The sequence below is a fragment of the Phasianus colchicus genome, chromosome 19 (genome assembly GCF_987193195.1).
Source record: "Phasianus colchicus chromosome 19, bPhaCol1.hap1.1, whole genome shotgun sequence".
NCBI lineage: Eukaryota > Metazoa > Chordata > Aves > Galliformes > Phasianidae > Phasianus > Phasianus colchicus.
The window spans coordinates 8261092-8284771 of record NC_143454.1 but is presented as its reverse complement, the minus strand read 5'-3'; the positions used below and the strand labels follow the sequence as shown (position 1 = coordinate 8284771).

The window sequence follows — 23680 nt, the reverse complement described above, 5'->3', positions numbered from 1 at the left end:
CCAGCCTGCTCGCGGTATTCCCCGACGGGCGGGACGTGATCGAGGACGGTCGGGAAGAAGACGGGAAAAAAACGGGATGGGGATGAGAAGGGGACGAGAAGGGGACGGTCTCCCCCTAGCGCACAGCCCGGGGGTGCCGGGGCATTGCTCCGGCCGCAGAGCTCCGAGCTGCTATCTGGGAGCAGCTGTGCAAAGCACGTCGGAGCACATTGCACCTCGCACAGGAGCGCACCGATGTGTGTCCCGGCCGGGATCTAACACGAGAGGTGGCCTTCAGCCCCTCGCATCCCCGGCAATCTCAGCGAGACATCGTTTTTCTAAGTGCTGTAGTAAAGCGTTCTTAGCAGGAGGCGGCGAGCAGTGCCCCGCGCCGCCCCGCAGCTGCGTTAAACCCCATGGGCATCCCTGCAAAAAGCAGCAGCAGCACACGTACAGTATGTGCTCGTCCTGCTGCCTTGCACCCGGGGTGGACGGGCAGCTCCGTGTTACGTGTTACTTTTAATGGATACAGCTGTAGGCAAGTGTCACCGGCTACAAAAACAGCATCAGGAAGAGCAGAAAGGAGAGTAAGCCACATCTCCAGCCACGCACACGAGGCAGGGGCTCGACGTTTCTATATCAGCAGCAAGCTGGTGTGCTGAGCTGAGGCATGTAATTGTCTTCTCTGGGAGACAGCAGTGCCTGTGACTCCTTTCCTCTCAGCAGAGCCACATCACCCTGTGCTCTCACTGCTGCATGGCTTTGCTTTTGCTGAGCGTGGAGCCCCTGCCAATATGCTCCTTGGGCAGAAGGGGAAGATGGGTTTGCTCAGGGCAGGAGAATGCTGTGCCCTTTTGGACCAACAGAAGATGGAAGTGGGGGAATCCAAGGTCTGTGTCAACAGTTTTACAAATAGCATCACATCAGACTTCAGCAAACCTGAGCTCCTGTGCTGTGAGCAAAGGAACACAGGTAAAGCAGGTTAATGAGTGAACTGGGCTCCAGCCTGTAATGGACCTCTGTGCTGCAGTGGGGAAGGAGGGATGGAGGGTTGTGTCTAGTGTGGAGGAGATTGGTGACAGTTCTTTGTTCTCTGCCTGGTGAAAGCAATGCTGTGACAGCTCTGTCCACATCGCATCCATCCCCTGTGGCTGCTTTGTCTCCTGGCCTGAAGCTATGCACAGGGCACTTGGATGCTAAGTCAGAAACTGTGTGGGTAAGGACCTGAGTGCAGTATTGTATGAGGGCAATGTAAAGAGCAGCAGGAGGGATGATGCTGTTAAAGTGGGTGTCCTTCACTCTGCTGGTCACCGTTGAGGGCAATGGGAGGTGTTGGGGCAGCAGCCAGGGACCCATCACTGCCACTTGGAGCAGCCTTCAGGGAGGCTCCGCAAAATGTCCTCCAGGTTCTGTTTGTCGGCCCGGATCTCCACCAAGTCGCTCTCAAACGCCCGGATCCTATTCTGCTGCAGCTCTGCCTCCTGCTGCAGCTGCCCGAGCCGTGTGGCCAGGGCTCCTGGAGCATTGAGCCGCAGCCGCAGCCGCTCCAGCTGCAGCCGCCCGGCACCCAGCACCGCCTCTGCCTGCATGCCTGGCTCCAGGCCGCCTGGGTGAGGTGAGAGAGTGAGGGTGAGAGACAGGAGCAGGGCAGGATGTGGCCATGCTCTGACCCTCAGCACCAGCATCGAGGGCATCAAGGCAGAGCAGTGATCACGAATAAGCAAATAGGACTGTGGCTCCAGGCATGGCCTGGGCACATCTTTCTCTTATGTATGGATGATGATTTGTAGCCCTTACCTCAGTCTGCTCCTCTTGGAGGTGACAAGGAAAAGCACTGTCCACATACCAGGCACGAGCACATGCACACCCCAATTCATTCTACACAACCCTGACACACAGCCCTGCCAGAAGCTTTGCTGGGACCCAGAGCCACCTCTGGTGCAGGGCATCCATCTGAGCCTGGAAGGTGCTAATCCCATTCCCAACCCCATAACTGGCACACCCCTGACACCACACCCCCAGCACACCCAAGGCCCCATACCCAGGGCCACAGCCCTCACCCAGGCTGTGCAGCAGATCCTTCAGGGTCTCGATGTCTGCCATCAGTGAACCCCGGGCTTCCTGCAGGCTTTTTACCATCTTGCTCACCTCTGCCCCCACCTTGCAACACAGACAGACGCCTGGATCAGGGACACTGGTGACCCTTGGCTGGATCAGACAAGGAACAGCCTCAAGGCATTCCCTATTCTGTGCTGCTCCTGATGCTCTGTGCTTCAGACAAAGCCCCGGGACAGGATACAGCCACACGAGAGGACCTGACTCACCTGCTCTGCCTCCTCCAGGCTCCCCCTGAGCTCCTCAGCCATGCGCTGCTGCTGGGACAGCTCCTGCTGGGTCTCGTTGACACGTATGGTGAGTGTCCTGGTGTGCTTGCGAGCCTGCTTGCTACCCTGCAACACAGCCTGGGCCCTCTGCCAATGACAGAGGTGGGGACAGTCACCCCAGCAGACAGCAGCGGGGGTCCTGTTCCCTGCATCCCAATCCCTCTGCTCAGACCTTACTGCTCTCCCCAGCAACACGCTCAGCCTCCCCTGCCTTCTTCCTGGCCGAGCTGGAGACAGACAAGGAGTTTCCCAGCATTTTCTCTGCCTGTTTAATCTTCTTCTGGGCCTCCACCATCGTTCTGTCCCGCACTTGTGCCATTCTCCTTCTCAAGGCAGCACGACCCTTCCGATGCCCCATCGCCTTCCTCATACCTGCAGGGACACCCAACCTTTGGGCACCCAGTGCAGGCACCCAGGCTGTGAGCAGAAATGTTCTGCCCAGAGCCTTTTACCTTCTAAACTGCCCAGGAGGGACTCTGCACCAGACATCACTGCTTTCCCCTGTAAGACTGCTGAGGTGGACAGATTATGAGCAGAGCCAACCCGGTCCTGGAGCTGGGGATGGGAGGGCAGGAGTGAGGCTGGGGAGAGGGCATAGAGCTGCTAGAGCCCCAGCCCGGTGCCTTGGGTGGGATGCAGGAGAAGGATGCACACAATATGCCCACATCTCCAGCTGGCACAGGGCTTCCCCATCATTTATTTTGTGGCTAAGCAGTGACTACCTGTACAAAGCTTTGAGTGCCCTGCAGGTCCCGGCGCAGCCCAGCTGCCATGTTGAGGGATGCTGTGATGCTCTGCCAAGCTGCTGGTTCCTGCACCTGCAGTGTCTGCTCCAGTGCTGCCACCTCCTGTGCCAGGGCCCCAGCTTGCACCAGTAGCACCTGCTGGGGGGAGAGAGCTACCAATGACTCCAGGAGGGCATCTCCCAGCACAGGAGGGAGCAACGCTGATGGGTACAATATGGGATGCAAACAGGAGCTGGATGCTTCTCACCTGCCCTGGAGCAGCCACCTGCTGAAGCTTCTCAGCCATGCCCCCATTTGCCTCCTCGATGGCTGTGAGAGCTCTCCTGGCTTCCACTGCCACCTCTTCCATGCCAGCACCCAGCTCCTTCCATGCCCGCTGGATTTCCTCATACCTATGTGGACAGGATGCCATGGTTACCCAGGGCCAAGCAGTGCTTCAAAGCACAAGTGGCAGCTTGGGACATGGGGAAAGTGTCTGAAACACTCCCAGCATGGAGCACCCTGGCTCTCCACTTTGCAATGCTGCAGTGCAATGAGTTTGTTGGGACTCGGTCATATCCCCAGCCAGGGGGAAGGGAATCCATTGCCCCACTTCCTCACCCAGCCTCCAGCTCCTTCTGTGCCTCATGTGCCACTCTCCCCTCCAGAAGTGTCCTCAGGAGCTCATGGCTGGTGTTGGAGGCACCCAGCGCTCTCCTCACTGCTGCCTCCACCTGTGCTGCAATATCCCCGTGCCTGCAGGAACAAGGGGACATGGGGAGGTGTCACTGGGACTGGTCTCTGTGTGCTGGCATCAGAGAGGGTCAGGCTCTGGGCTTCCCTTTCCACCACCACCAACCATGAGTGTGTGCCAGGAAGGTCCCAGCACAGCAGTTGTCCCTGTGGTGCCCAACATACCTCTCTGCCAGCACCCGTGCCTCCATTGCCAAGTGGCTCCAGTTGGTGGGCAGCAGGGGGATCTCCAGGGGAATATCCTTGCAATACAAACAACAGTGAGACCCCAATGCCATACCCACGTGGATCTGCTGCCCCAAGACAGCCACTACTGTTGGGAGCCCGCACCGTGGCAGCCAGAGTGTTGGTAGCGTGCAGGATTTCCCTCTGTGCTGACTGCAGCACAGCCCTGATCTCTGACAGCAGTGTGCAGGTCTTGGTGGGTCCATGGCTGGAGCAGCCACTAGCCCTGATGGCATTGCTGAGATGGCCCCGTGCAGTGCTCAGCATCCCTGACAGCCGTCCCACCTGTGCCGAGAGCATGGCATGGGCACCTGTGAGCACATAAACAGCTGCTTAGTGCAACTGCTGGCTGTGCTGGCCCCCCATGGGTGCTTGGGGTTGAAGCGCCCACAGGGTGGATGCTCAGCCCACAGTGATGCCCACCACCAGCTGCCCCACATGGCTGTGGGGTTCATCCCTGCCCACCAAAGTGCACCAATCTGCACCTGGCATTGGCCTGCAGCACCCTGCAGTGTTCTGTCATTGCCCTCCCAGGCTATCCTCCCCATCTTTGTCATCCCATTGCTGACACAGGATCCCCTTGCATCCACCCAGTCATGTCATGGCACCCAGCATCCCTGCAGGGGTGACACAAGGCTTTCTGCTCCCCAGCCCCAGTGCAGCTGCCTCTTACCTTGCAGGAGGTGGTGTGTGCTCAGCCCATCTCCCCGGCTTGCATCTCCCATCGCAAGGGGCTGCCCCAGGTGGAGCTCACAGCCTGGTTCTTGCAGCCATTCCTCCACCTCCTGCAGCTTCACCCTGAGCCGCTCCACCTGCAGATGAGACATGGGGGCATGGCAAAGCAGCATGAGGCTGGAGCTCCACACCACCTCAGCAGGGCAAGGGGCATACCCCATCCTTCACCAGCCCATAGCAGGTGGGACACGGCTGGCAGCTGGAGCTCGGTGGGTCAGGAAAGAAGTTGGCCTGGCAGCGGTCGCACTTATAGCCCACAAAACCGGGGCGGCAGAGGCAGGTGCTGTTCTCGTGGCACTGCGCACTGGCGGAGCCCAGCGGGGAGCAGTTGCATGCTACAATGGTGGCAAGAAGGTGTCACACCACAACTGCCAGCCCCGTGCTTAGGGCCGAGCTGCCCTTCCCGGTACCTCGGCAGCCCCTGGCTGAGAAGCCGAAGAAGCCGTGCTTGCATCTGTCGCAGCGCAGCCCTGTGACACCCGGCTGGCAGGAGCACTGCCCCGTCACCGCATGGCACCCGCTGTCCTGGGACCCCATTGGGTGGCACTCACAGCTGTGCACCAAGGAGCAGAGAGTGCAATGAGCAGGCACTAAGGAGCAAGGCACAGAGCACCCGCTGTGCCCCACTCACTCACCTCTTGCAGCCCACAGCAGGCTGCAGCCCGTAGTAGCCGTGCTGGCACAGCTCACAGGTTCTGCCCAACACGTGTGGGAGGCAGTGACATTGCCCCGTGCCCGGATCGCAGCCCTCCGGCCCCATGGCTGAGCCATCAGGGTTGCAGTTGCACGCTATGAAGACAAAATGCTGCTTGCATCCCAACATGGAGCAGTGCAGAGAGGGGACAGAAACCCACTGCTGAGCTTTCATGGCTAACACAGCCTGTTGCTCAGCCTCTAAACCCAGTGGGCATCCCTTCTGCCCACCCCATTGGGAGGGTCTGGGCTGGGGTGGGGGCAGCAGGGCCAGCCCCAGCCATACGTACGTGCACACTTCCCAGCAGGGCTGGGGGCCAATGCATCCCCATAGAACCCCGGCTGACACTGGTGGCACTGCTCTCCTGTTGTGTTGTGCAGGCAGCGCAGGCAGCGCCCAGACAAGGAATCACAGTTCCCCACGGCATTGAGGTCCACGTTCCCATGACACTGACAGGGGACGCAGGGACGCACGGGACCTCTCTGCCCCAAGGGGTCCCCGAAAAATCCATCATCGCACAGCTCGCAGCGCTTCCCTGCAAAGCAAAAAGTGTGCAGAGGGGTCCAGCTCAACAGCAGCCCCCTCCCCACATCCCAACCTCACCTCTCTGCCCCGGGGGGCAGTGGGTGCACACCACCTCCCCACTGCTGGGCAGCTGAGTGCAGGGTGAGCGGTCAGGGCAGGGGCACGGCTTGCAGTCATCGGGTTGCCCGGTGAAGGGGTTGCCATAAAACCCGGGGCTGCAGCGCTCGCAGGAGGGGCCCTCTGTGTTGTGCAAGCAGCGGCAGCGCCCTGTGAGATGAGAAATGGAGATGTGGCGCCAGGAGGGATTTGCAGCTCCTACCAAGGAGCCACACTGTTTGCATGCTCCCAAAGCAGCCAGTCACACTTTCCCCCCGCCCTTCCCCTTGCCCAGCTCTTGTTTGGAGGAGGAGGACGTTGTGCAGGCGTGAGGTGGGTGCAGGCAGCCACAGCATCGTGCCCTAAGTCTGCCGGCGCCTGCAGTAATGGACAACACATTTCCCAGCGCCGAGCTGCCGTGCTCTCAGCTTGGGATGGAAAACACAAGCGGGCGGCTGCGACCCAGCGGGGAGCGAGCGTCTCCTCGAGCCGAGCTGGTGATGCTTTGCTGAATGGAGGGGGTAGGAAGGGTTCAAGTGATAGCAGGCAGGTTGTGCAGGAGGGAGTGGGCATGTTTCCTTTTTCCCCACAATTAGGCAGGGACAGGCAATGACAAGCAAAGGAAAAGCAGGTGGCAGAAAGGAGGGGAAAAAACAGCGGAAGGAAACGGCGCAGGGGCCAGGACATCAAAGCTCTGTCCCAGTTCCCAGGGCTCAACCCTGTCCCAGCAAGATGCAGGCTGTCTGCAGCCCGGTGTCATGTATTGCTGGCAGAGCAGAGGCACACGCTAAACAAAATTTTTCTTCCAGCCCTTTCCATCCTGTCCATAAAGTTCTGTTGTTCCTTTCCACGTGCCTGGGCCAGGGGTCCCATCTGGGTACTACACACATCACCTCATCTCCATCTCTTCCCAGCACCGGTCTGTGCTGTTGCTTGCTGTAGGAACGCACAGGAAACCAGGCAGCATCTTTGAACCTCTGCTCTGTGTTTCCCTGACCTCCAGGATGGCTTCCAGCATTCCTCAGAATAAGCAAAGGACACAAATGTGCTCCCCATGCACACTGTGATCCAGCAAGCAGAGGGACTGGGTGCGCACCTGAGAGTGGCTCGCAGTCCCCATGCTTGTTGCAGGTGCAGGGCACACAGGTGACAAAGGGGCCACCAAAGGGGATGTCCCGCTTGAAGCCAGGTGCACAGGATTCACAGAAGGACCCAGTGTAGCCAGAGGGACACATGCACTCCTCCACCCATCCTGCCTGCGTGCCTGCACCGCGGCGAGCCGACGTGAGCTGCACCTGGCTCAGCCACAGCCTGCCTGCAAGGGGGGAGAGCAGCATGGGGATGGGGGCATGCACAATGGCCCCAGCTCTCCATCCTGCTTGGAAATGCTCCATAAAGCCACAGGTTTAACTGCTGTTCCCAGCTCTACGGGACGCTGCCCACAGCCACCCACCTGGCCCAGGGCCGCAGCTCACACGGAGGCGAAGGGCGGTGAGGTTGGAGAGCAGGCGCTGGAAGCTGAAGGCTGACAGCAAGGGCTCTGTGCCCTCCTCTGCCTCATGCAGCCTGTTGGAGGAGAAGCATGGGAGGAAGGCTTCAGTTCAGCTACCAAACAGTGACCCAGGCACACAGAGCGGTATCTCAACCCCCACCATGGAGCTTCAGTGTCCCAAAGTCACCCCAAAGAGCACCACAGCACACCTGAAGGTGACAGTCTGCTTCCCATCCTGTGCCTGGCTCTCACTGCTGGACATGGTGACCTCCAGCCCCTCACCCTCCAGCACCAGCTGCACCCTAAGCAGAAACACCCCATTCTCTGCCCTGGTTCCATTCCCCTCTGCTCTCAGCAGCAGGGACAGGGGCTGCCCGTAGCTCAGACGCTGGTTCTGCAGAAACTTCTCTGCGGGAGGAAAGGGAAAGAAAATCTGAAGGACATGGATGTACCACTCTTATGGGGCCTCTGGTCCCAGTTTAGCAGTGGGATGTCACACATAGCAGAGCAGACCCCAGGAGCCCAGCACATACCTGGTGCACGGAGGTCCAGTGGCTCCTCTTTTTCCCACTCAGTGCCAATCTCCCCATCAGCCCAATGCAGAGGCACTGCCACATCCCCCACAGCTGCAGCCCAGCCTTCCAGCCCTATGGGACAGCACAAAGGAGAGCAGAGAGCCCCCCATACCCTCAGCACCCCAGTGCTGCTTTTGGGGCTCCATCCCTGCCCACAAACCCCTCTGGTCTCTTGCCAGGAGCCAGCACTTTGCAGCACCCAGCTTCCCCCAGGCTCTGTGCTCTCACAGTGGCCCTGGCTGCCCCCATCCCCCCATCCTCATCTGTTTATTTGCTCAGAGTTGGAGGAAATTGTTATCTTTAAACTTTTGCCCCCCTGCTTGTGCTGCGGCACCGTGGGCTGGAATGTGCAGGAAGCACAGCAAGGGACGGGGTGTAATTGCATTACGGTTGGTTTCCTTTGGAAATCAGTGAAACTCTCCCCCGCTCTCAACAATTATTTATTTCTTCCAGCCCTGCGTGCCCTCCCTAAAGGAGCAGTCCCAAACTGGCGAGACCACAGGAAGGAAGGGGGGAAGACACTGCATGAAGCCTGGTTTCCTTTCCAGGCTGCGCAAGACTGGACAGCAATTGGCAAGAGGGGTTTAAATGCCAGCAGGATAAATGCTGGCTGTGTGTATTCAGCTCCGTCTGCACTTCAGGGTGCAGACAATGCAGAGCTGGACATGGGTACCCCTCATGGGTACACGGTTACCCATGGTGGATGCCCATACCGTGCCCCTGCTGCACAGCAGATGGCATGCTTTCCCCGAGCATCCCACATCCACACATATCCCTGGATGCCAATGAGGAGATCCCCCAGCCCACCTCCTGCCCTGCCCTCATCCAGCCACAGGTGGGGAGAGGAAGGGGGGGGTGAATTTCCCTGTATCATTTTTATTTGTAACATTCTGACCCATTTTTTAGTGCTCTGGCAGTCTTTGATGCCCAGCCCCGCAGTGCTCCCTAAACCATGGACAGAACACAGAGGGATGGAGGGATGCCCTGAGGGAGAGCCTGCCCCTTGTGGAGCTGGGGGCAAAAATGGGGATTTGACAGCAAAATAGAGAAAAAGTAGATAAATCCCTCTCCCGACCATCAGCACCGGCGACTCCCAGAGCAGGGTAACCAGCCTCAAAGAGGAGGGATGCTCAGTCCCAAACAGGAGGGATGCTCAGCCCCAGCCTTTCCTAACCTCCCAGGTTTCCTGGCCCAAGCCCATATCTTCCACCTCACCCAGGGCCAGGAATTCCATACCTTCCCTGAAGTCAGAGTGGATGTGTGTCACCTCGTAGCCATCTGCTGCCATGCAGACGGCGGAGTGGCCATAGCAAAAACAGCTGGTGCAACCAGTGGGGTTGTGGGGCTGTAGGTTGAACCAGCCGGGCTGGCACCTGGTATGGGCATGAAACAAGATCACATGGCACGGGGCAGATAGAGCTGCAGGGAACCATATGGCATCCCAGGGGCTGATCCCGGGCTGGAAAGGAGCCACAGCCCCATCTTCATCCCGCAGTGCTTACCTGTTGCACAGGTGCCCCTCCACCCTCTCCTTGCAGGTGCAATGCCCAGTGTTGGGGTCACAGGTGCCCACGCTCCCCGCAGGGTCACAGGCACAGGGTCTGGCCAGGCCAAGATGTGGGTGTGGGATGAGCCCTGGTCCCATCCCATGACCCACAACGGCCAGAACCCCCCTCACCTGCAGCCACCCTCGCTCAGGCTGTGGTAGCCATCCTTGCAGCGCTCGCACTTCCAGCCTGTCACATTGGCTTTGCAGGTGCAGGTCCCTGATCTGTCACACTGGGGCTGCAGGGAACCTACAAGGACACAGCCAACCTGAGCTGCCCACAGGTGAGCAGGTGACGGGGGGGACCCTGTACTCAAGGCCAGGACCAGGAACTGTGCCACGGCAAGGAGCCCACCCCAAGTAGGGTGAACCCAACCCCTTATGTGAGCCTTTTCCCAAATCCCAACAGATGAGCTTGGCAAAACGCAGTGGTGCAGCAGCCCAATGGCACAACCCAAGCTTGGGGAGCATAGGAACGAGCCCTCCCCTCCCACCCACACCCCACACACCTGCGGGATGGCAGTGGCAGGGCTGGCAGGCAGCCTGCTGCTCCCAGCGGTAGTGGTTCTGTCGGCACAGCTCGCAGCGGGGCCCGGCCGTGTTGTCGCGGCAGTTGCGACAGTGCCCCCCGTGCCCGGTGCGGCGGAACAGCTCCGCGTCGTAGAAGCATTCCTCCGAGCGGCCGCTGCAGTTGCAAGCTAGGGGGGAGCCAGGAGGGCTGGTTGGGGCCGTGGATGAGGGTCCTTTGGGTGATGCTGTGGATGTGGTGCTCCCCAACCAGGGCAGCCCCGCTGGATGTGTTCCTCACCACCACCACCACGAGCCCAACGTGGGTGCTACTCACGGAGGCACTCGTTGGCAGCCTCGGCGGTGCCCCGCGCCCACGGCCGGTCCTGGTAGAAGGGCTGGCAGTGCTGGCAGTCGGTGCCAGCCGTGTTGTGCTGGCACACGCACACCAGCCGTCCTGCCTCATCTGGCGCACACTCGCTGGCGTGACCATTGCATTTACACCTGCAGGAAACCCGAGCTGCTCTGAGTGCTGCTGAGCGGGGATGGTGCTCAAACTGTTGTGCTGGGGTGGCCGTGTCCCCGAGGCAATCCCATCTGGGAGGTCACACAACGAGGGTGGCCCATGCGGAGCGTTAAGCAGCTCCAGCTGCTGCAGCCCAGAGGGCTCAGACAGTAAACGGGGCTCCAGGAGCACACCCAGCCCTTGTGCCCAGGGGCAGGCAGCTCTCAGTGGGGTGGAGTGTGATGTCTTGTGGCTGGTCTCCTACCTCCCTGCTTGGGGAAGGGCACAGCACAACCCCAGAGCAGCACTGCTGATATCTCTGCCCCACATTGGTTCCCAACCCCACCATGGGCTGCTTCATCTACTGGGGCTGCAGCTGTGTCAACCACTTCAGCAGCATTAGGGTCCCATCTGAGTGGTTTGCTCCTCAAAATGCACTTCAAGCTCTGAATCTGCCCCAAGCCCCATGCATGGTCCCAGGACCCTCCCTGCAGCCCCATCCCAGCCCTCACCTGCCGCCAACAGAGAAGTCAGAGATGGCATAGTAGTACGACTGCAGCACCTTGGGGTCCTTGAAGATGTCATCCCCAAAGGTATTGAGGCGGTTCAGGGAGATGAGCAGGTCGGTGACGGTCACCCACTCCTGCAGGGGACATGGGGAAGGTGCCCTGCAGATGGGACTGGGCCACCAGTACCAACCCCAACCAGGGCACATCCCACTCCCTTCCTGTCTACAAGGCAGCGTGGGGCTTTTCATAGAATTATAGAGTTGTTCAGTTTGGAAAAGACCTCTCAGATCCCCAAACCCAACCCACCCCACTGTGCCCACTGACACATCCCTCAGTGCCACATCTCCATGGTTCTGGAACACCTCCAGGGACAGTGACTCCACTGCTCCCTGGACAGCCTGTGCCAATTCCTGACCACTCTTTTGGAGATGAATTTTTTCCTAATACCCCAACAATTTCACCCTGGTCCTGGGGCTCCATGTTATCACTCTTCTCCCACCCCACTGGTACCTGTAGTGTGGGACTCCCATCAAAATTGTAGGCACTGGGACGGCCCTCAAGGGTGGAGAAAGCCACGTTGCCACCACTCAGTGGGGAGATGTCACTGAACTCATCGGTGCAGAAGGCCACCTGCTCGTCCTCACCTGGCCGCAGGTACTGCCTCTGCCGCTTCCTGTAGGTCTTAGAATCATAGAACCATAGAATCACTGAGCTTGGAGAAGACCTTGGAGTTCCTCAAGCCCAAGCCCAACCCATCCCACCATGCCCACTGACACATCCCTCAGTGCCACATCTCCACCGTTCTGGAACTGCTCCATGGGCAGTGACTCCACCACTCCCTGGGCAGCCCATACCAATACCTGACCACTCCTTCAGAGAAGGAATTTCCTAATATCCAACCTTCTCACAGGACGCGCTGTAGAACTGGAATGGCACCCAGGGGCCAGCGGAATGGCTGCGCTTGTAAATGGCGAAGCTCTCAGGGCGACTGGTGTGGAACTTCAGGCGCACGTAGGTGATCTCGTAGGACTTTCCTGGGGACAAAAACCACCATGATGCCTTCCTCTCCCATCCCAGCAGCAGGGCCAAAATCATCCCAGTACTACATCGCACGTGGCTGCTGGCATTTTCCCAGGGTGGGCAGAACTTGCCATCCATCCATCTGGATGCCACTCCCCAAATCCTGCTGAGTCCCAAGTCAGCTTTTGACTCCACTGCAACCTTTGCATGAAGGCAATGGGTAGGTGGTGTGGGCCAGGAGCTGGTGCAAAGCCAGGGACTAAGGAGCAGCTGGAAACAATCAGGTCTTGGTGCTCATCATCATCCCCCATGCAACAGGGAGAGGGTCAAGGGCAGTCCATTTCCAGGGAGCTGCACGCCAGGACCCGGCCTTGCTGCTGCCTTTATTGGGCTGAAGACAAACAGAGGACATCAATCCCTGGGGTGGCCAACACAGCTCTGAAATATCTTGAAAGAATTGCTACAAAAAGGGAGGGAAACTACACCAAAGTGAACATCAGAACTGCCTAATTGCCACAGATGAAGGAGCGGCTCAAAGAGCGGATTGCTCCATCGCAGCACCGCTCCTGACTGCGCAAAACAATTAGCTGTGAGGTTTTGGCTTTATTTGAAAAGATAATGAGTTGAGAATGTTTGAGGGGTTATTCCGGGACTAGGAAAACAAGCCTTTAATTGGGCCCATATGAATACTGTCGCATATGTGCCGCGACTTTGCTGCGGGGGAGCTGAGCCCAGCCCGGCTACCGGCACTGGGGAAAGCACTGGAGTCATGGAGACTGGGCCACCTGCCCTGAGGTAAGCGTGGATGGGAAGGTGCTGTGACAGCATGGCTGGGCTGCTCCAGGATTCCCTCTCCCCAGAGCCCCCGGGACATGGCTGCAGCGATGCTGGTGGGATGCCCTTGTCCCAGCCCCACAGGCGCCCGTTCCCAGACAGCGCAGCCCCAGGGGACCCTTGGCCAAGCAGAGAGGTCAGGAGAGGGCTGGAGCTGTGAGCTGTGTCAATAAATAGCCCCTGCCCCAGGGGACCCTACTGCAAGGAGGAGGTCAGGGGGCCAAGTGAGGGCTGCAGCTCAGGCAGAGAAAGCGCACTGCGGTTATCCCAAACGATGCGTGCTTTTTTCCAGACAGTCCCTTTTGTTGGCCAAATTGTGTTCTCTTCCTCCAAAGAAACCCGGAGTGCAGCCCACGATGTCTCCTTGGCAGGGAGCAGGTCTGGCACACCGCAGGGTGGGGACATCGGGGACAGGGGTGTGGGTGGCAATGGGAGGAGATGGTGACCAGGATTCCCAGCTCCCCAAGGAGCTCCGGTGCCTTTTGCTTTTCCAAATATATGGGTGTGTTGGGCTCCTTTCTGATGCCAAAGCAAATGTAACCGTGCTCAGGGTTAGTGATCCTCTCCAAGTCCTGCAGACTGTAATGCACAGCTGAAGACTCATTGAGAAGTGAGATTCAAGGGAGGATAATCTAATTAATGCCAATCAACAGCATACAGGTAAACACAGGTCTTGTCCAGCTCATCCTACACCCCATTTAATAAGCTCCCAGGCAGCTCCCCTACACAGCCTCTTGAGTGAGCTGGTGGGGGCTCAGAGCGTGGGGTCACAGGCCTATCACTACAGGTGTGGGTGCAAGGACTCATTTGGGGCCATGTCCCAGGGGCTGCAGGGTTGGGCTCAGCACCAACATTTGGGTTTTTCCTCTGTAACCCATGCGTAAGCATTAAAACATCAAAAATTGTCTGCAGCTGGGGCTAAGAACGGGGCCCAGAGGCGATGGAAAAGGTCAGGCAGTGATGTGCCAGGCACTTTTTAGTGTAGCAAGATATATGGGGCATATAGAAACAAGGAGCCCGGGTACACGTGCAGAGGGATGCAGGGAGCTCAGTGCCATATTACAGCCTGGAATGGGACTGCTCCAGCATCGCTTCTCATGTACAGAGGGAGTTTGAGCAGACATCTGCCTGCTTGCAGGGGGCTGGGAACACAGAGATCCTGCAGGGCACACACCGACCCACTGCCTGTCTGTGCCACAGCCCCTCACTGCTCCCCTGCAGCACGCCGACGGGAGAAGACAGCAGACAACCAAGGTTTTATAGTGCTGGCCAATAGCCAAGATAGTTTAGATGGCAGCAAAACGCAGGAAAAAAAGATCCTTTTTAACATGCTAGGCATGATCCCACAGACTGTACGCACCCTGCAAGCACAGTATTTAAAACAGAGGGTTGGCTCTCAGATGGGGAACCCTGCCAGGGCTGCACGGCATTTACAGGGCTGTGAGTCCCCTAAAACATACATGGCATCCTCAGCACTGTGTGGGGATGAACGGGCACAGGGCTCTGCACCCACAGCCTGCAGGGCTCCTGCGTGCCTCCCTCTCTGTAAACCCACATCAGCTTTGCAAAGAGGAGCTGGGGAGCACACAGTGCACACGCATGGGCACCTCTGTCCTCTCCTCGCAACGGACCAGGAGATGCTCTTAGCAATGAGCTCTCAGCAAAGAGCACCCTCCCTCCTTGCACCCCACAGCCTGCACTGGGGCATGGGGCGCCCCACTTCGAACCCAGTGCCCCCCTCGCCCACACCTACCCAGGTGGAGTGTGATGTTGACGGAGTTGGGATGCTGGATGCCGAAAGCCATGGACTGGCTCTGCCACCAGGTGCTCTCCTCCTGGCTGTGGAAGTCGGTGAGGAAAGAGGCGTTGTGGTGCAGCAGCGGATCGGCGGCATCGCAGCGCTGGCACAGCTGGCTGGCATCGCGTGCGCCCATCTGCAGGCAGTAATCCTCGGGCGGTGAGCCGCACGTGTTGGTGACCAGCGGGACGCGGCCGAAAGCGGCGTTCTCGAAGACGGGCATGCAGCGGCGGGGCTGCCCCCGGGGGTCGTAGCAGGGGGACGAGCTCGCAGTGGTCAGCACCATCCCCAGCAGGGCAAGCGCCCTGAGCCGGGCCATGGCGGGGTTCGGCTCGCTGCGCGCTGAGCCTCCTTCGGCTGGCATGACGAGATGGGACGGGTTGGGATGCGATGCAATGCGATGGGATGGGACAGGCCCCCAGCCCGGCACCTCCTCTCGCTCCGAGGTCCATCTGCTGGATGCTGCTGGGAACGTCAAACGCTCCGTGCGCGGTGCAGGCAGTGGGGCTGGAGCTCCCCCCAGGGTCACGCTGAGCCCCACAGGTGGGGTTGAGCAAGCTGCAACCTCTCCAGCTGGTGCATCCCAGCCCCATCACTTCGGGAATGCAGGCTTTGTGTCTTTGGCCGCTGAGCATCTCCATTCCTCAGCCACAGAGATGAGCCCATAGCAATTCTGTCCCCACCTGTTCACTGTCCCCTCAAATTCATGGAGGCTGCCGATTTTCTCACAGCCTGAAAAGCAAGGAGAAAGTGTGAAAGGCTCTGAAGCACCACTCCAGTGCCCTTTTCTCCTCCCACCTCACTGACCCCACTGCTCTCCACTCTCACCAACCTTCTTGGGACGTGGCTCTGTGATCCTCCATGCCAGCACCCACAGGTGGGGGTCCCAACCTTGATCTGCCATGGCAACAGCCCAGTCCTCTGAGCCAAAATATGCCCCCATGGGTGGGGAAATCAGACCCCCATATGGCCCTCAAATCCCTTCAGAAGGGGATGCTCACTGCACACAGCCTGTGCCAGGATTGTGGCACCCTCCAAACTATGTGTGTTGGACCCATGCAGACAGGAGAGCAACTGCAAAGGGACCCAGGCAGGCAGGGATGGTGCCACACCTCACCCTTCCCACCACCCCCACTCTGTGGTGTTGGTTTTGCAGAATTTGGGTGCACGGAGGAGCCCCACTTCTCCCCAAGCTCCGCTAAACTGCGCTGCCCACAGAAACCCAGGAAATTTAGCCCTCATCTATAATTTAAGCTCCTTTCCTCTCCCTTCTCCTCTTATTTATTTTATTCTCCTCTGTGCACAGTGCGGGGAGAAAGCACCGGAGGGAAGCTGTGAATCAGAGGTCCTCAGCAGCAGCTCCCGCAGCAGCGCCGCTTCAAAGCCCCATTACCATATATTGACCCAGTGCTGACAGCCTGATCAGCTCTGCTGGGAACGGCCAATTTCCCACTGCCGAGAGCTGAGCTCCATCTGCCTGAGAGCCAATGGCCAGTAGCAAAGGTTTGGGGGGGAAAGAGGAGGGTTTCCAGCTCAGTATTCACCCCTAGAGTCTCTAGGGCCAGTTTCAAAGTGGGATCTGTGTCTTGAGTGGATGAGGCTTGTTGGGTGTTGTGCTGCCTTGCTCAAACAGGTTGGATACCTCCAAGGGGATCCTCAGACACTGAATGCACCCAGGAGATGATTTCCCCACCATTCATCCTCTCCTGCAGAGGGTTTTGGGATGGAGTTGTGATGCTGTGCAGTCAGGGCTGGGGGCAGCTCTGGGGATGCATGCATTCATGCAGTGTGCAGGAGCACCCAGACCCATGTGGTCTGTGAGGCCATCACCCAGATGTCACTTTCCTGTATCCGTATATGTCCAAATATACCCAAATATTTCCTGCATCCAGCACCAGATCACCCCCTTTTCTCTGAGAACAAGATGCTGGAGGCATCTTCCCTTCCACCTCTGGGCAGTGACTTCACATGAGAGCTCTCATGTCACCTTGCCATGGGCAAGCATCACCTTGTCAAGAAGAATAGCAAAAATTGGTTATGGGAATCCCTCATTCTTCAGGACATGGAAGAGCTGGAACAAGGGAATCCAAAGTAACCATCAGAGCTTGGGTTTGTCCCAGTCAACTCAGTGCAGCAGGACCCAATCTCTGCACACAGAGCTGTGGTCTGAGCACATGGGGACATGGGGACCATGCACTGCCCCACTGCCACCACCCCAACATCACTGCCCCACACCAACCTGGCACCTCGCAAGGGTTAAGAGCGGTGGAGGCGGTGAGGAGCAAGCGTTCTTCTGATTTGCTTAATGAACGTTAATTAAGAAGACAGAAGATAGCAGATTCCTTCAGGGGAGAGATGAAAGGCCCCGTTAATTAAATCCGGAGAGTGCGCACAGGGCCGAGTGATCCGGCTTCTGATGGGAGCTGACAACGCGGCACCGGGGCAGCAGAGAGGTGTGTGAGAGCCACAGTTCTGACCCTCCCACGGCCCCATACAAAGGCAGGGATACAGGGACAAGGCAGTGAGAGCACAGCATGGGGACCTGGGCATGGTTCAGTGGCCCCATCCCGCAGGGCTGGGATCCCATCCTTGGTGAAGGTGTTGCCAAGCAGCGCAGCGTAAATAACTGTGGAGCGTCTGTTCGTTGTGCTGGCTTATTTTGTAAACCTGAACTTTGCAAAATGTCACAAAAACAGAGAAATGGGAGGCCTGGGATGAGTAAATCGCTGTTAGGAGTTCCCCAGGACGGTGGCAGTCGTGTTCCTGCTCAGTGATGGCACACAGCGGCCCCAGCTCAGAGAGCGGGGTCATACGTGGCACTGATTGCAGAGAGTATTTAATTAGTATGGCCGTAAATACAGCCCAAGCAATGCCAACCAGGATGCTGCAGCATCACGGGAAGCTTTGCCAAGGCAGCAGATGAGGGAGGACAGAGGCAAAGCACAGCACTCAGTTCTGCTTTGCCCCCACCTCACCATGCATTTGGCATTGGAACAGTATGGAAATACCTTTCTGGAGGCAACCAGATGCCCACATTCTCTCCCTGTTCATCACACAGTGAGCAGGAACATCCCAGCTCCCTCACACCATGAGCTCACCGCATCCTGCACGTGTTGAGGGCCCTGCCCCAGGGACACAGGGTGACACCAAGCTGTGGCTGTCCCAGGATGTACCTCACACATCTCACGTTCCCTGGTGAGCCCAGCAGTGCAGGACCAGCCCCTTCCAGGCACAGCCAAAAAAGCCCTTTCCCTGCCTGAGATCATCAGTATCTTAATGACACCAGTAGAGAAGCTTCAGAGTCCCTAATCGCTCATCACATTACGGCTGCTCACAAGTGAGGCCAACCGCTACAAACCTCCTCTCAGCCTTTCTAATTAACAAGCAGGAGCTTAGGCTCTCCCAGCCCAAAAGCAGCATCTCAGTTAAAGTCAGCAGCCTCCCTTGATAAACCCCATTAATGGGCTTGTTAGCATCACCTGAAACCGCCTCATTTTCCAGAGAGGCTCAGCTGTCTGTCCTGCTCTGCCTCCTTTTTCTAGTCCGTCCATCCATCTGTCTGTCCATTCATCCATCTGTCCATCCATCCATTCGCTCACACAGGAGGTGGGGGAGTCCCCATCCCTGGAGGTGTTCCAGAGCCATGGAAATGTGGCATGGAGGAACTTGTCCATGGGCATGGTGGGATGGGTGGAGGTTGGGCCTGGGGACCTGAGAAGGCTTTTCCAGCCTTAATGACTCTATGATTCCACGATCCATCCATCCGTCCATCCATCCATCTGCCTATTCACCCATCCCACTGTGGCAGGAGCTGTGGATGTGCCCAGCACAGCTGCCCCTATCCCTGTGCCTTGGTGCTGTGCCCTCTGTGTCCCCTCTCTAGGAGACCAGTGACAGCTGAGCAGCAGCAGATGCCACCAGATGGTCACCCCAACCAGAGACCCTGCTAAACCGATGACCGGGACAAGGCACCGAAGCCCCCCTCATTTGCTAATTGAACCCCCCCAATCCCTGTGCTGGTCCCATGGGGGGACAGGAGTGAGCTGGGGACAGCAAAGCCCCCTGTGTGCCATTGTTGTGATGAGCTGCATGATCTCAGCGCTTGGCTGGTGATGGCCCTCCCAATCCTGCCATCAACAGGAGCTGGACCACGGTGCTCTGTGACAAATCAGGAGCTGCTGTGATACCTCTGACTTTAAAGCAGGAGAAATAACCCCCATAACGCGATTCACCGTGTCTTTATATCCCAAAGCGTGCCGCCCGGGCTGGGCTGGGGGCTCCCGTTTAATATGCTGATGGAAGACAGTGCCCTGATCCAATTACCACAGGGATTTGGGAGCACTCAGCAGCTGAGATGCTGCAGCCCCGGTGCGGGGCAGGAACAAACCCAGGGCTCAGACTGGGGCCATTCTGATGGCGATTCACCCCAACAGCAGCTGGGCTGTACTGGAAGGCACTGGTGGGAACTGGGAGCTTCGGGCAGGCAGAGCATCGCACCGAGCTGAGCTCTACGCCAACATCCCTGCAGCTTCCCCTGAGGGCAGGCATCCCGCACCAGCCCTGCTGTAATCCCACATCATCAATTCCCACCGGCAGCCACGAGAAAGCGCCCTCAGATGGCAGCATCAGCGTGGCTGGAGGGTGAGACAGTGCTTTCATTGCCCATCGCTGTGCACTGAGCAAGCAGGAGCAGCACAAACCCTCCCCCCCCCCCCACACACACATACGCTCTCCCCCTTTATAATTGCAGTTTGGTCATTTTTACCACCGTATTTTAGATGAAGCACAACAAAGCCCATTCTGGTGCCAGGAGTGATTTATCCCTTTCAGCACTCCACGAGCTGTGGACATATTTCCCAGCCTGCAAATAGTCAGGCATTCCTTAACCAACAAAACAAAGCAAAACAAAACCCTGTTGTATTATTTTCCCCACATCAAATGTTATTTTTTCAACCAACAGAATCTTGTTTTCCCACCGTTGCTTCCAGGCTGAGCTCCCAGGGGTGGGATCCCATCCCATTGCTAACAGCTGGGGTTTGCCCTCAGGTTTTCCTGCATCCCTCAAGTGCTGGCTGCCAGGAGGACAAAACGCTCCCAAACCCATCCAGGAACCAAAGCTTTGCCCTTCAAAGCCTGAACGCAGGGAATCACAGAGGCAGCAGAGGGAAGTTGCTAGGAGATGGGGGTTTGGGATGCTGGATGCCATGAGCACGCAGCCCTGAGCACCCTGAGTGGGACCTGCACCGAATCCATCCCCCCCAGGGGCTCCAGCTTCCCACAGAAAGGGCGGATTATGGAGAATCAGCTCGGATCGATCCTCTGCAGCAGCGGAGAAAAAATAAAGGAACAAAAAGAGATTTCTCACTCGTGGAGGATTTGGGGGGTTTTGTTGTGTTTGGAGGGGGAAATAAGGCTGAGGGAGGGCTGCACACAATGGGATGGCAGCAGGAGCACAGCGGGATCCAGTGATGCTGCACTCCATGGGGTTTGTGAGCACAGCACGCTGGATCCAAAGTGTGTGCAGGGCATGTGGGCATGGGGTGGGAATGGGGTATGGGGTGGGTATGGGGTGGGTATAGACTGGATATGATATGGATAGGGGTGGACACGGGATGGGCATGGGATGGGTATGGAGTGGGTATGGGTGGCTATGGGGTGATTATGGGGTGAGTATGGAGCGGGTATAGAGTGGGTATGTTATGGGTATGGGTAGCTATGGGATGGGCATGGAGTGGGTATAGGGTGAGCATGGGTTGGGGATGGGTAGAGTATGGAGTGGGTATGGGTGGTTATGGAGTGGGTATGGGATGGGTATGGGGTAGTTATGGGGTGAGTATGGAGTGGATATGGGAGGATATGGTGTGAGCATGGGGTGGGCATGGGATCGGCATGCTCTGCACCCAGCACAGGGGCTTTGGCTTCTTTCTTCTCAGGTCAGGGCTCTTGGTGCAGAGCAGAGGAGCAGAGATGCACATCCCATGGCCCAGGGCTGCCAAGACCCACACAAAGTGCCCAGCCTTGGGGGAACACACGGACATTAAAAAAGGATGTCTGAAGCCCAAACGTCTCGCAGGGTGATGAGCTATGGGGACGCACTGGGATGCTGTAGGGTCAACCCATGGCCCTGTAGGCTGTCTCAGTCCCTGCTTGCAGCTCAGCTCACCTCTCTGCCCTCTGAGAGATGCTCAGTTTGCCCATTCCTTAACGTTCTCAGATTCGGGGTGTACAGAGAGTGCCCTGCACCCTGCCAAAGAGGAAAATCACAAAATCATGTTCACCAGACAGGGGATGTGAGACAAGGACCCTGCAGCCAAACATGGGGAGCCCTCAGGAGCTCCCTGGACATTTTTGTGACCCAGATTGGCATCGCCCCATGGCTGCTTGGGATGAGGCTCACGCAGCTCCTTTGCATTCCGCACTCAGCAGCCGTGCAGCGCAGGGGCGAAGATCTTTGAAGGCTCTGCCCTTTCATTATTAATATTATGATGATGTCTGACGCCGCCTGTGTGCAGCGACGGCTCCCGATGGCACACATCCAAGCGCAGCACTTGGCTCCTGGCAGCCAACCCCGGCCCCCAGCCCTGCTCAGCAATGGGGGAATCGCTGCGAGATGGGGGTTTCTGCCCCTCCAGCTCTGATCCAATGGCTGGAAACCCGTGGGCTTTGAGCCTGCAGACACCCATCCCCTGTTCTGCAGTGTTCTGGGGGTGCAGACCCCAGCCCCAGCCCCATCTCAGGGTGTCCTGCTGCCCTCAGGTCTGTCCCCATCTCCAAAGCATGGGGCTGACAGGAGCCCAGCTGTGATGCGTGCGCATCTTCTCGCTGCCTCCAATTGCAGCACAGAAGACAGCATCCAAACACGATATTGAAATGCCATATTTCAGCACACAGCTCTAATCCCAAGTTGCTTTAGTCATTCTTTGCCCCAGGCCCAGCCCGGCACCCTCAAGCAATGAGGGCAGAGCCTGTTCAGGGCAGGCAGAGCCGCAGCTCCCAACAGGACCCACAGCCTCACATCAAACATTTCTCCAGTTTTTGCCCTCAGGCCGCAGCCTGAGACATGAATCATGCCACGCTTGCGGGATCGATTTGCGTTGGGCTGCGGGGAGGAGCCCCCTCCCCATCCCACCATGCTTCCAGCCCTGGGATGCTCCTCGGGCACCGGATCCCACGTGGCACAGCCCTGGGCTCTGGGGCCGGTGTCACCATGCCCTGCACAAACCACGCATGGGAGTGATGCTGCCAGCAGGGCTCAGCCATCTGGGGGTGCCCTCTCCTGTGTCTTCATGGTGGGTGACATGAGGCAGCACAGCATGCCGTGTCAGCAATGAGCCCAAGCAGTGTGTAGGGGGAGGGCTCGCCTTGAGCATCACTCAGTGCCCCCAAAGCATGGAGAGCCACCAATCCTGCACCCGCATCCCCAGTGGGCACCCTCTGGGGATGCACCCCGGGCACAGCAGGGCTGCATGGCATTGCTCCCCGAGTGTCTCATCCCATCCCATGGCAGCACCCATGATGATGCTGAGGGTTATGTCAAGGTATGTTGGATTGCAAATTAAACTGCGCGGTCCTGGCTCCATCTGCAGAAAATGAGTTGCTGGACTTGGAGAGTGTCCAGTTGCTCAGCTCGGCGTGCCTAACACCGAGGGCTGACAAGCCACTGAATCACTCCTCCCCGCGCTGCCAGGCTGCGTGAAGCCAAGATACATTTCTTTTTAATGATAAGTTTTTATTGTTTGGAGTTCAGCTCAAGCAGCCCCCTGGCGCCTGGGGCCTCGCGCTGCCAGAACGGCACAGACCGCCACGGATGGAACGAGTTGGACGGCCTGATCCACGGGGAAGGAGCTGGGCTGCTGGCCATCAGCATCACCCCATACATCCACACGGCATCACCAGGGCCAAAGCTGGGAGGTGCACCTGGCCAGCGGACAGCCAACGTTTGGTACCATGCGCACACCGTGCGCTGCCTACAGAGCTCCGTTCCCCTGTGCCCCTCCTGGAGGGTTCTCCAGGGGTTTCTTGGCAGAGGAGGCTCCATCCTCCCCTCACCGCTGCGCTCAGGATGCTGTCTGAACCTCTCAGCAGCTCCTGCCTGCAGGTCAGACATGCGGCGGATGAAAGATTTAAGGGAGGTGCCGCAAAGGGACGGGAAAGAAAAACCACATCCCAGCTCGGAGCAGTGGCGGTAAATCAGGCGGGCGCTGCTCCTTCGGGCTGGAAACTGTGAGATTTGGGCAAAATGCCTCACTCGGTGCCCATGATGGGCAGACCCACATGGTGGGGGTCCTGCTGGTGCCCCCCAGGACAGCACTGTGGGTTTTACTACCCAGCGCTTTGGCTAACCCTTAGCACTAAGGCCTGGGCGATGTTCCCAATGTTTTCCAGCTGGGGGACCGATCCCAGTGCCCCCCTGCCCTGCCCAGACCCCTCCTCCCACTAAGGGCAAACCCACCCGAGGGGCACAGCAGTGCTGAGCCCCATGGACGTGAAGTGCTGCCCCCAGGATTGTGGCCATAGAGAGGGGGTGAACGGCCACGACATACCCCCATAACAGCCCCGTCACACGCTGCAAACCGCCTTACCTGCTGCGGCTCCTCCAGCTATGCCGGCACATCTGGATCTGGAGTGGATCCGGAGTGAAACCGGAGTGATTCCGGAGTGATTCCGGAGCGAATCCGGAGCGAATGGAGCTGTCGGGGATGGAGTGGAGAGGGGGGGTTATGCCAACGGGGGGAGCCGACGAGGGTTTCGGGGGGTGTTTGGGGGCGACGCTCAGCT

At 58.1% G+C, this 23680-nt stretch overlaps 1 protein-coding gene across 2 annotated transcripts; it reads right to left on the bottom strand.

Moving 5' to 3' along the window:
* Positions 1-109: 109 nt before the first annotated feature.
* LAMC3 (laminin subunit gamma 3) lies at positions 110-23637 on the bottom strand. Of its 2 annotated transcripts, none has more exons than XM_031601737.2 (30): positions 23485-23637; positions 14858-15634; positions 12151-12284; positions 11761-11931; positions 11254-11384; positions 10574-10740; positions 10239-10427; positions 9862-9979; positions 9686-9784; positions 9420-9556; positions 8142-8255; positions 7818-8016; positions 7570-7682; positions 7213-7431; positions 6099-6287; positions 5785-6030; positions 5437-5590; positions 5212-5354; positions 4958-5136; positions 4740-4878; positions 4172-4377; positions 4007-4083; positions 3710-3844; positions 3357-3501; positions 3086-3244; positions 2816-2918; positions 2536-2735; positions 2304-2450; positions 2040-2139; positions 110-1585 (listed from the first exon to the last, which is right to left on the bottom strand). In XM_031601737.2, the coding sequence occupies exons 2-30, from the start codon at positions 15264-15266 to the stop codon at positions 1335-1337; spliced, it is 4773 nt and encodes a 1590-aa protein (XP_031457597.2). In that variant the 5' UTR covers positions 15267-15634; positions 23485-23637; the 3' UTR covers positions 110-1334. The 2 variants fall into 2 exon arrangements, with proteins under 2 accessions (XP_031457597.2, XP_031457596.2); XM_031601736.2 differs by having other exon boundaries at positions 3086-3247; positions 23485-23636.
* Between the last annotated feature and the right edge of the window lie 43 nt (positions 23638-23680).

What these genes read in the sequence shown, in the direction of transcription:
- LAMC3 (XM_031601736.2), bottom strand. Translation starts at nt 15,266, where the DNA reads ATGCCAGCCGAAGGAGGCTCAGCGCGCAGCGAGCCGAACCCCGCCATG. An exon ending in GAGGGGCACCTGTGCAACAG is followed by an intron (nt 9,557 to 9,685) that starts GTAAGCACTGCG and finishes TGCCCATACCAG; the next exon opens with GTGCCAGCCCGGCTGGTTCA. An exon ending in CCCTGCTGGGAAGTGTGCAC is followed by an intron (nt 5,591 to 5,784) that starts GTACGTATGGCT and finishes TTGTCTTCATAG; the next exon opens with CGTGCAACTGCAACCCTGAT.